The sequence below is a fragment of the Meleagris gallopavo genome, chromosome 4, assembly GCF_905368555.1.
Source record: "Meleagris gallopavo chromosome 4, MGAL_WU_HG_1.1, whole genome shotgun sequence".
Taxonomy (NCBI): domain Eukaryota; kingdom Metazoa; phylum Chordata; class Aves; order Galliformes; family Phasianidae; genus Meleagris; species Meleagris gallopavo.
In genome coordinates this window covers 39782355-39794419 of record NC_139407.1, presented here as the reverse complement: position 1 = coordinate 39794419, position 12065 = coordinate 39782355, and the positions used below count along the sequence as shown (strand labels likewise).

The window sequence follows — 12065 nt, the reverse complement described above, 5'->3', positions numbered from 1 at the left end:
ATGGCATGAATTTTAGGGAATATAACATCAGTCATCACGGTGGAGGATCAAAAATTAAAAAAAAAAGAGCTAGGGAGTGACGTAGAACAAACTTTCTCAATTCTGTCCTGTTCAAGAGCATGTAAAGTCCATTTTTGCTGTCCTGAGAGCCCACAGGTTTGGGAACACCAAGAGCTCAGGCTCCTGACAGCAGCGTGGCAGAACTTGATCATTACTGCGCAGATGTTGGGCTGAACAAGCAGGGCTGGAGAACAGGCTGCCCAGAAGTACTTCCACACAGCTGAAGCCACAGTCACCCAACAGGGCCTCCAAGCCCCAGGGGACAGCTCAGCCACAAGAAAGACACATCAGCCATGCCTCTCTGCACTGGGGAAGCTTGAGAGTGCTAATGTGACTTGGAAGCTGGGTTTTGGGCCTCACTGCCAATGGCAAGCACAAGCTCCCACCCCTGACTTCACCGTATCACAGTTATCTTCGTGGGTTTTTTTGTAATTATTAACCTTTTCACAAATACCTTAGGGCAAACTGCTGCCAGGCCAAAGGTTTCTCGTTGGTATCAAGTGGTGTCTAAGGAAGCACAGGTGGTGATGGGAGTCCCCCCCCTCCAGCTCTTCCACCAGCAGCCAGAGAGAAAAAGTCTCTCTGAGCTCTGATGCGCCTTTCAGAGGGCGTGGGGAGTCTCCCCAAAAGGCTGAGCCGCCAATAAAAGCCTTCCTGGAGGACTTCTACTTATTCCCCACAGAGCATAGCTGCCAACCATCAGTACCTCCCTGCTTCTGCCCACCTCCTCCCCGCTCACTGCGCCCTCAGCACCCACCCCTGTATGCAGGGGAACCACCTCTCCCACTCTCTTCTGAGCTTCCTCTGGCCCTCCGCCAGGACTCCAGCCCGCCCCTGCTGTACCTTCACCTGCAGCCAGCGGTGCCCAGCTGCGCTCAGGGGTTCCACGCAAGACACGGGTCCAGACGGACAGACGGCACCAAGCCTCCATCCTCTGCCACTGCTGGAGACAGCTCCTCTCAGACCACATGGCCACTACTGGAAAAGTAAGGACGCCTTGTTGCCTTTTTTCCTTCTGCCCTCCCACAGAGATACCCTGGGAATGGCTCAGCCAGCACGCTTGGGCTGCAGACCATCTTTTCTCTGACTCCCCTGTCTCACCCAAACCTCTTTGACTTACACAAGCCTCTGCTCTCATATAGCTGCAGCGCGTCAGAATCTGTGTGAGGCAGTAGCTTACCCAGCACGGGGGTCTTTAAACAGCTTTCTCCCGCTGAAAACTGAGTAGCTGTTTTGCTATGAACACTACCTGAATGCCAGCTGCTCCTCTGCTCCAGACTCCTTCTCCAGGAACACAGTGTGCGATTCAGTTTCCTTGCAGAACTGCCTCAGTCCTCTCCTCTCCTCGGGAACTGCTTGCAAGAGGGAGACCGCAGGATCCCATTGAAAGAACAGGCTGCTGAAGCGGTCATTGGGAGGGCACAGGCCAGGGCACAATGAGCATTTAGTACTTCCTTGGAGCTGTGCTATTGCCAGAGGCCGACAAACCACCAACTGACCTGTTTTTAATCAATTACTGTTTCTCAAAGGCTCACCTTCTCACCCAGCCACACCGCTCCCATTCTTCCAGGTTATCCGATGCAGAGCTGCAGTTGCCTGGGCAGCGGGCAAATCACTCTCTGTTGAGGAGATAGAGGTTGCACCTCCAAAGGCACACGAAGTGCGTGTCAAGGTAAAAGCATGCTTTACTTCTTTATTGGAAACTGCTGTTCCTATGGGCGTATTGTTTGCCTGGCATGGTGTGGTCAGTGTACCCTCTTCCCAGCACTCAGCTCTGCACATTATGTTCCGATGCTGCAGGACAGGATGGCCAAAAAGTCTAATGGCATCCTGTCTTGTATCAGAAATTGTGTGGTTAGCGGAACTACTTAAGGAACCCTCCCCTTGTATGCAGCAATTGTGAGGCCCCACCTTGAGTACTGTGTTCAGTTTTCACCCCTCAATATAAAAGTGACATTGAGGTTCTAGAGGAGATCCAAAGAAGGGAAACAAAGGTTGTGAAGGGCTTGGAGAATATGCCCTATGAGGAGTGACTGAAGTAACGGGGCTTTCTGGTCTTGGGAAGAGGAGGCTGAGGGGGGACTTTATTGGTCCTTTCAAATACCTGAAAGGTGATTGCAGTGAGAGCAGGGTTGGTCTCTTCTCACTGGTGACTGGTGAAACAACAAAGAGCAGTGGACTCTAGTTGTATCCAGGCTGCTTTAGGTTGGATATCAGGAAAAAAATTCTATATAGAAAGGGTTGATAAGCACTGGAATAGGCTTCCCAAGGAAGTTGGCTGAATCACCATCCCTGAATGTTTTTAAAAATGTCTGGATATGGTGCTCTGGGACGTGATTTAGAGGCAAGTTGTTAAAGTTTGGGCAGTGCGGCTAGGTTGTGGTTGAACTTGATGAGACTGAAGGTCTTTTCCAACCAGAGCAGTTCTATAATTCCAATCATTAAGGTTTGTGGTTGGCTTTTGGCTCATCCTACCATGTGGCTCAGCCCAGATCTTGCTGCTCCCTTTCCATACCATTGTCCATGCCTTTCTTTCAAAAGTGCATCATGGAAGAGTTGAGGAAGCATGACATGAACAGAAAGAAAAGAAAAAAAGGAGGAGAGAAAAGAAATTATAGGAATCAAAGTTTGCAGTTTTGCCACTTGAGAACAAATAACCATTAAAAATAAACATGTCAACCCAATCCCATTCTTACCCGGCTCCCATGTATGAAACCTATGAAACTCAGGAGCACTGTGATAAAAAGCAGCAACATCCAACCAATACCCAATGAGTGGTAGGGTATAATCCATGCCGTCCCTTGATCTTCACTATAGATTGCACAGCGCTAATGAGAGCTGCTTTTTTGTTTTTGTTTTTGTTTTTTTTTTTTGTTAGGAAAAAGATTAATGTTCTGATTAAATGCAAACGTTTTTAGAACGTGCCAACTTGTAAATAGAAGCACACAGCTATGTGCAGCAACGCCCTGAGAGGGTGGACTGCTGTAACGTGCCAGTAGACACTGAGTGCCCTACGTGTCACAGACCTCCTCCCAGCTTTTGGCACCAATGATATTCAGGTAAACAGAAAAGAACAGTCTCCACTGAAATATCAAATAACAACTGCAAAGCGAGACACTTTGCTCACTGCTAAGTTTCACTGCACTGTGTCTGACAGTCACTCAGGAACACCCATTCCGAAAAGCCAGAAAGCCAGAGACATACCAACAGCAAATCCCAAGGCCCTGCAGCAGTGTACAGAGGAAAGCCATACAAAGCATTCAGCATGAGCACAGGACTTGTGCCTGGCCTGAGCACAGAGGCACCAGCACAAGGTGGTAGCACCAACTGTGGTGGCACCCACAAAAACTGCAGCCACCAGCTTGGTCTTTTGAAAGCCAGTTATTTTGACAGCTCACCCACTCTCTCCACTCCAACAGATCGCGGCCACGGGGATCTGTCACACAGATGAACATGTTCTAGAAGGTAACTTTGCTGGTGTGGAATTCCCAGTCATCCTAGGCCATGAAGGAGCTGGGATTGTGGAGAGCATTGGAGAAGGAGTGACCTCTGTGAAACCAGGTAACCAACACATGCAGCCAGAACTCAGCTCTCAAAGGCTGCCCAGAGATCAGAAACTCCCTCTGGCTGCACACCAATTGTGCTACGCTCTCACACACACTTTCCTCATCCATACCACAAAGTGCTTGAGGCGGGCTCTGAACGTGTTGTTCAGACAGGGAAAGCAGAGCATTCATGCCAGGGTGCTGTCATCACAAAGCTCACCAGAGGCACACCAACAGGCCGCTGAGTGAGAGGCAGCTAACAACGCTGGATCTGCTTTGTTCCAGGAGACAAAGTCATTCTCTTTGGACTTCCTCAATGTGGAGAATGCAGCTTCTGCTTGAATCCTGACTCCAACTACTGCCTGAAATCACAGTGAGTTTGTTTTCACCTACCCCTTTACCCAAGCAGGCTAAACTGTCAACAATTCTGACATGCACACACCTTACATGTACCTTACGTGATGAACAACTTACACATATACTTCCAACAGCCTCACTGAACCACAAAACCTGCTGCCTGACAAGACCAGCAGATTCACTTGCAAAGGGAAACGGATCCATCACTTCCTCTGGAACAGCACCTTTGCAGAATACACTGTTGTGCCTGAGTACACCCTGGCCAAGATAGATGCTGCTGCACCTCTGGACAAAGTCTGTGTGTTTGCCTGTGGTTTTTCTACAGGCTATGGGGCTGCCATCAACACTGCCAAGGTTGGTATTCAGACGTGTCGAAAATAAGCATCTCACAGCCACTTTCACATCCTCAAAAAAGCAACAGACTTCCTCCTCACACAGGAGACTAATTCAGCCCCACGTCATGCAGGTAAAACCGGGCTCCACCTGTGCTGTCTTTGGCCTCGGAGGAGTCGGCCTCTCTGTTGTCATGGGCTGCAAGGCAGCTGGAGCATCCCGCATCATTGCCATCGATATCAACAAGGACAAGTTTGCCAAGGCCAAGGAGCTGGGAGCCACTGAGTGCATCAACCCTAAAGACTTCAAGAAGCCTATCCAGCAGGTGCTCACCGAGATGACCGGTCATGGTGTGGACTACTCCTTTGAGGTCATTGGGACTTCAGATACCCTGGTATGTGACATTTTAGCACATCCTCCTTCCCAGAATCCCGTCAGACAAATTCCATCACAGCACTTGCTTTCTTGCGTGCTGCCCGCACTTCAGGCCATTCTGCTTGGGGACAATGATTCAGGAGTGTCACAGTAGGAATGGAGCTTCCCGTGGCAGGTGCAGAAAAACACTCTCCATTATTAGGTATCAGGCAGGCATAAAACCTGCAAGGAAAAAATGCATTTATGACAAATTCAGCTAATGTGCTTGCCTGTCCCACCAGATTGCTGCCCTGGCCTCTTGCAATATGAGCACTGGAGTCTGTGTGTTGGTTGGAGTAACACCTGCTGGTTCAACAGTTCCTATTGATCCATTCCTTCTACTAAGTGGGCGCACCTGTAAAGGGACTCTAGCTGGAGGTAGGTAGCCAAGAAAGACATTTTAGACATTTCAGCCTTCTCCTTCACGGGAATTCTCAAATGTCTCTGGAACAAATATGCTCCAGGACATGCAATAGCCCTTCCACTGTGAATGCAGTAAAACAGTTCAGCAATGTACACAGTTCCAGGGCAGCATCACAGAAAATCTCTTGAAAGGCTGCTCATGTTAAAGCTACAAGTGAAAATGAACACTGAAATTTCACCTTATATATATGTATGGAACATAGCAATAAATCTAAAATATTTTATCGACTTCATGACCTTCTTGCGAGATCCGACATCAAGCATCTCCACCAGGGTTTCTTTACCAAAATAGCATTTCGCCAGTTATTCACTGCATGCCATTTCTCCCATTTCCAGGCTGGAAAATGAGAGACTCTATCCCCAAATTAATTGCCAGCTATTTGGAGAAGAAATTTAACTCTGACTTGCTGATCACACACACGCTGCCATTTGCTAAAATCAACGAGGGATTTGAATTGCTACGTGCAGGCAAAAGGTGAGATTCGGATTCGGACCAACAGGAGTGATGCACAGCAGCTATTGAAGCTGCACTTCTGTCAGCTCGCAGACGCTGCCAGTAGCACCACTTGTAACTCCTCCCTTCCTTTCCTCCCTCTCCAGCATTCGCAGCGTGCTGCTCTTCTGAAGGATGCGATCGGGGCAGCACGAGTGCAGCACACAGCCCAGCAGATGCCCTCCTGTGCGGGCCCTTCCCTCCCCCGTCGCCCTTCATGGACTGCAAAGACAGAAGCACAAGGAACTTGTCAGCTGTGCTGCAGCTGCCAGCGCTCCTGCGCCCACCCTCTCCTGAGAAAACAGTTATATAAATAAAGGCTGTCTCACAAACTCTTCCGTGGAGTGCTGTGGAACAAAAGGTGCTCATGTTTCTTTGCCATTCTTTGCACACTTTCACACCAAACACCTTGCACACTTTTGCACAAGCACTTCCACCTCGGCCACCATCTCAGCTGGCTGAATGCTGTGACTCAGACCAAGGGACAGAGTGCCCGCACTGCTGCCAGTCTTTCATCTCTCAGGATCATCAGGATGTGTGTTTCATTCATTCCACGATGTCATTCGCTGATACAGCCCATCAGTCCAAGCTTTCATTTCAGCATCAGCTTCTTCTCATTGCACCACAATGTCTGACTCTCTCAATTTTCTCTCCTTCACAGAATCACAGAGGGTTGGGGGTTGGAAGGAACCCCCGCAGATCATCTACTCCTACCCGCCTGCTAGAGCACGTTCCCTTGACTACATTATACAGGAAAGCGTCCGGATGGGTTTTGAATATCTCTGGAGAAGGATGCTCCACACCCTCACTGGGCAGTTTGTTCCAGTGCTCTGTAAACCCTCTAAGGAAGGAAGATTTTCCTCATGCTTCTACGGATCTTTCTGCATTTCACTTTGTGCCATTCACGCCTGGCCGCTTGCTGAGCTCCACTGAAAAGAGCCTGGCTCCATCCACATGACTCCTGCCCATTACATATTTACAAGCACTGATAAGGTCCCCTCAGTCTTCTCCTCTCCAGGCTGACTGGTTCCCAGTCTCTCAGCCTTTCCTCCTAAAGGAGGTGCTCCAGGCCACTCATCCTCTTTGCAGCCCTCCAGTGGAGTCTCTCAAGAATTTCCCTGCTTTACTTGACCTGGGGACGGTACTTCGGAGGTGGCATCACCAGAGCAGAGTACGGAGGGAGGATAACTTCCCTCAGCCTGCTGCAGGCTTCGCTCCTTTTAATTCATCCCACAATAGCACTGGCCTTCCTGGCCACATGAACACACTGCTGGCTCCGTGGTTCGTAGCGCCGCACAGTGCCACGGATTTCTGTGTGTCTCACTCTGCTGCTTCTTCCGTTTTAGCTCACAGAGTGGAAAGGCTCCTTCCCTCAGAGGGAGGTACCAGCCCAGAACAAGTTGCACCACTCAGAGTTTACCTTTACAGCCACTGGTTACAGGAAGAACTCCTGAAAATCGCCCCTACAACTCCTCTAAACCTCCTGGAAAACAGCTCTGATGTTTTTGGTTTTTTCTTCCTGCAAGTTTCTTTTAAAGGTTTTGAGCTTTCTGTAACTTTCTTTTCCTTTCTTTTCTTTTAGTAGATTCATTTTTATGAGATTCCATTAAACAAAAAGAAGTGTTCCCAGCCCTTGTCTGTGAATTCCAAGCAATTGAGAAGAAAGAGGTGACAGGTAAAAGACTGCAAAAAATCAAACTAAGAATCTTATGGCTTTTGTAATCAATTTGTAATCAAGAAACTGAAACAGGAGCTATTTCTATTCAGCCACCTTACTACAAAACCTGTTCCTACGTCTGATCGCACAGAAGGAAAAGTTTCGTACTACCTAGCCCGAACCGCCACTAGTACAGCTCAGTGCCATTCCAGTGCATCCCCTCAGCTGCCAAAACAAAAACGGAATCTTGCTGCTTTCAGCAACCTAGCATTGTGGACAGAGGCACTTCATCTTGAAAAACATGGCCTACACAGACTTATCTTTCTAAAGAGATGATAGCCACTTCCAGTAGTCCTAAGTACACAAACGAAGACATATAGTGCTTGCCCAATAGCTAGGTAAAGGGGATTGAAATAAGGGGACAGATAAAACTCCTTTCTAACATGTCAGTCTCTAACATCTACTGATGCATGCAGTTTTCCCGCTCCACAGGTAGGACTCTAAACACTAGCCCTTGCTGAGCCTCATCATATTCATCTCCAGCCAATTCTTCAGCCTGTCCAGGTCTCACTGAATGGCAGCGTAGCCTTCTGGTGTGGCAACCACTCCTCCCAGCTTCATATCATCAGCAAACCTGCTGAGTGTCCATTGTATCTATCTCCATCTAAGTCACTGTTGAAGGTGTTGAACGTAACTGAGCCTAGTATCAACCCCTTGGAAATTCCAATAGCTAGAGGCCTCCAACTAGATGCTGTGGTGCTGATCACAGCTCTCTGAGCTCTGCCAGTCAGCTAGTTCTCAACCAGCCTCACTGTCCACTCATCTATCTCACACTTCCTAAGGTTACCTGCAAAGATGCTTTGGGAGACAGTGTCCAAAGCCTTGCTGAAGTCAAGGTATACAACACGCACTGCTTTCCTCTCATCTACCCAGCTGATCATGACATCATATATGGCTACCAGATTGATCAATCATCATTTCCTCTTGCTGAATCCATGCTGACCATCTTTCTTTTCATCCACCTCATTCAGCAGCGGGCTTACATTTTCCCTAGCTTTGCTTTTGCTATTGAAGTACTTAAAGAAGTTTTTCTTATTGTCCTTGACCTCCGTCAACAGATTTAATTTCAAGCAGGCCATAGCTTTTCTTATCGCACCCCTACATGCACTGACAATGTTTCCATATTCCTTCCACATGGCCAGACCCCTCTTTCACGTTCCAAAGACATTCTTCTTCCATTTGAGTCTTTCCATGAGCTCCTTGCTCATCCGTGCAGGTCTCCTGCCAAGTTTGCCTTGTTTCTTACTCTTGGGGACACACTAATCTTGAGATTGGAAGAAGTGGTGCTTGAATGTCAGCTAACTCTTAGGGCCCTTTACATTCCAATGCCCTAACTCCTCTACTAGGATACCTCCAAGTAGGTTCTTGAAGAGGTCAAAGTTTGCTCTCCTGATGTCCAAGGCTACAATCTTATTTATTTCTTTGTTTCTTCCATATAACATCTTGAACTCCACTTTCACATTGTTGCTGCATCCAAGGTTTCCCCCAGCCTTCACACTCCCAACTGGTCCTTCCTTGTTTGTAAGAACAAGGTCCAACAGCACGCCTCTCCTCCTTGAGTCCTCTATCACTTTCATCAGAAAGTTATCTTTCATGCACTGCATGAACCTCCTAGAATGTGTTTGCCTGGCAGCGTCGCCCCTTGAAAAGACATCTGTTGTTTTTTCTGCTTATATAATTCTGACTTTTTGATACCAGCCTCAGAGAAGTTTACAGAATGGAACAGCAAAGAGAAATTAAACTGAGCATTTATATCCTGTGATGCATAAATGCTCAAAGTACTGTATTTGGAGCAGTTGCAGTGAATATCCTCCTGACACTGCAGCAGTGCAATTCTATGCTAGCTAGCAGCATCAATTTGTTTTCCTAGCAATATAATTAATTCTCTGCATAAAAAGAAATGCAAGGATTTGAAAGGACTCAAAATTAGCAATTGTTATAAGACTCCCATTTTATAATAGCTCTTTTCCACTTAGCCATTCTCCTTCGCTAAGTAAAAAGAATCAACCGTCATGAATGCTTAACAGAACCTCATCAATATTTTCGTTACATCTGTTCCATGCATAGTCTGTCAGGTCACATCTAAAGCTAATATTCCTTTGTCTTGGTTTATTAACCTCTTTGTCCATCATCTTCCTGTTCCTTTTGTCACTCTCTTCTTAGCCTGAGGTTTCAGGATACAACAAGGTTAGTGATTCCAGTTGGTTGTCAAATTACACAGAACAGTCATATACATTTAATATTTTAATAGGTGGCATTTTTTTCCAGTATATGAACAGGAAGGACACATTGGTCTTTGGAGTTATTTTCATTATCTGTTTCAGCTACAATTCTATTTTAATAAATTATTCAGCTCTACATTCTACAGTTTCTTTGAAATAATGAAAACGCCATCTGTTCCAGAATACAAATAAAAGACAGCATTCTAAAACTAGTACCAATAAAACAGCAGTAGATTTATGCAAAATGTACCTTAACCCAGAAAACTACTTTCTTCTCTGCCATACCTAACCATTTATGTGGCCAAAGACTCGAGATATTAAATTGCAAAAATCAACAGGAAACAAAGGGGTTTGCTCTCTAACGTATTTACAAAGGATTGTTTAAACTCAACTGATGTTTACACATTATTAGAGATGAATGTTAGAGAGCATCCACCTCGCAGCAGACCATCACTTCAAAGTATTTTTGTTTTCTGTTTCACAAAACAGCAGTCTGTTTTGCTTTCCTGTACTTGAGAGATGACAGTCACAGGCTGTCCCTCAGTGAACATTCCCTTTCTAAGTCTTTCACACAGCAAAGCTAATGCAAACAGAAACAATCAATTTATGCCTTCAGAATTACGTAAACTGTCCCAATACAAATCTTACCTGAATAACTCGTTGGCATTCATTATATGACAAATACACTGACTGTTGGCTTATACAAAACATACAATAGCCACACTAAATACTCTTTGGTGGGGAATGAGCCATATCTTAAATGTAACCTAGATCCTATACAAATTGAATGCAACACAAGATTCATTTCTTTTTTTTTTTTTTAATATCACAAAATTAAAAAACAAAAACAAACAAACTGCACATAAGAGTAAAAGAAAAAAACTCCACAAAGACAAGGCTATCAAAGTACTTAACTTGAAAACAGATCTTGAATGATTGTTAAGATACAGTACAGCTTAGCTCTTTTTCCCAATGTAGCATCAGTTCTCTAGATCATTCCTGAGACATAGTTTGTACTTAAACCCCTCAGTGATTATTTATTTCATTATCACTTGCAAGTCTATCATATTGTCAATGTTTAACTTCCTTAGAGAGGTGCTCAACCTGATAGCCATTTTTTATGGCTCCAAAAACTGTTATTATGTCCCTCTCCCTTCTCATCATGAAGCACTACTTCACATCCTGACAACAACTGTATTCCTAATTCCACAGCCATTATCACAGTTGTGAACCTAATATATCCAGTTCCAACACCCCTGCTACAGGCAGGCACACATCCCACTAGAACAGGATGCTCAAAGCCCCATCCTCCTGGCTTTGAACTCTTCCAGGGAGGGGAAACTCACAACCTCGCTGGGCAACCTGTTCCAACTTCTCACCACCCTCACAGTACAGAATTTCTTCCTAACATCTAGTCTAAATCTACCCTCTGCCAGTTTAAAGCCATTTCCTCTCTTCCTGTCACTCATGCCCTTATGAAAAGTTCCTCCCCAGCTTTCTTGTAGGCCCCCTTAAGGTACTACAAAGCCTTTATAGGGTACCCCTAGAGCCTTCTCTTCCCCAAGCTGAAGAATCCCAACTCTATCAGCCTGTCCTCACAGGGCAGGTCCTCCAGCCCTCCAATCATCTTCATGGCCCTCCTCTGGGCCTCTTCAACAGCTTCACGTCCTTGTGTTGGGGGCCCCAGAACTGGATGCAGTACTCCAGGTGAAGATTTACAAGAACAGAATAGAGGGGCAGAATCACCTCTCTCAACCTGCTGGTCACGTTTCTATTGATGCAACCCAGGATACGGTTGGCCTCCTGGGTTGCAAGCACACACTGCTGGCTTATGTTGAATCTTTCATCAAATGACACTCCCAAATCCTTCTCCTCAGGGCTGCTCTCAAGTCATCCTCCATCCAACCTGTGTCTGTACTTGGGACTGCCCCAGCGCAGGTGCAGGACCTTGCACTTGGCCTTGTTGAACTTCACAAGGATAGCATAGGCCTACCTCTCAAGCCTATCCAGGTCTCTCTGGATAGCATTCCTTCCCTCTAGCATGTCAACTGCACCACTCAGCATGGTGTCATCTGCAAGTATCCTAGAAGTTGTCCAAAGACACATCACTGTATTATTTATGTGTATGGGGCTGCTGAATCACGGCCTGAACCTTTGATTGATCACCTGAGGCAAGCAATGAGCACAGGTGAAGCAATTCACCTGTGCTGCAGGAAGGGGTGGAGCCTGGCTCCACCTCTCCTAGACCCATTTAAGAGCTGACTGCCAGTGGGGAAGGATCTCTCTGGAGATCCGCTCCATCAGGAGTTCATCTCATGAGCCCAGGACAGAGTGAGTGACTTTCTCTCATTTCTCCAATATAAATTATATTAGCCAAGTTCCTGGAGACAGACAGATGCGCACACACACACCCCATCTGTATATCCATTATATCCATACATTATGTTAGACTTATTAACTCTAAACACATACATTCATTAATTGGATAAGCTTGCTCTTGC

General features: G+C 46.2%; 1 protein-coding gene across 1 annotated transcript; it reads left to right on the top strand.

The window, feature by feature from the left end:
- The first annotated feature begins 627 nt into the window (after positions 1-627).
- LOC104915445 (alcohol dehydrogenase 1-like) lies at positions 628-5957 on the top strand. The gene is made up of 9 exons (XM_085222952.1): positions 628-1046; positions 1631-1732; positions 3480-3621; positions 3891-3978; positions 4097-4316; positions 4429-4689; positions 4952-5087; positions 5469-5607; positions 5733-5957. Exons 1-9 carry the CDS (start codon positions 1029-1031, stop codon positions 5755-5757), a joined length of 1131 nt encoding a protein of 376 aa, XP_085079078.1. The 5' UTR covers positions 628-1028; the 3' UTR covers positions 5758-5957.
- The last annotated feature ends 6108 nt before the right edge of the window (positions 5958-12065 follow it).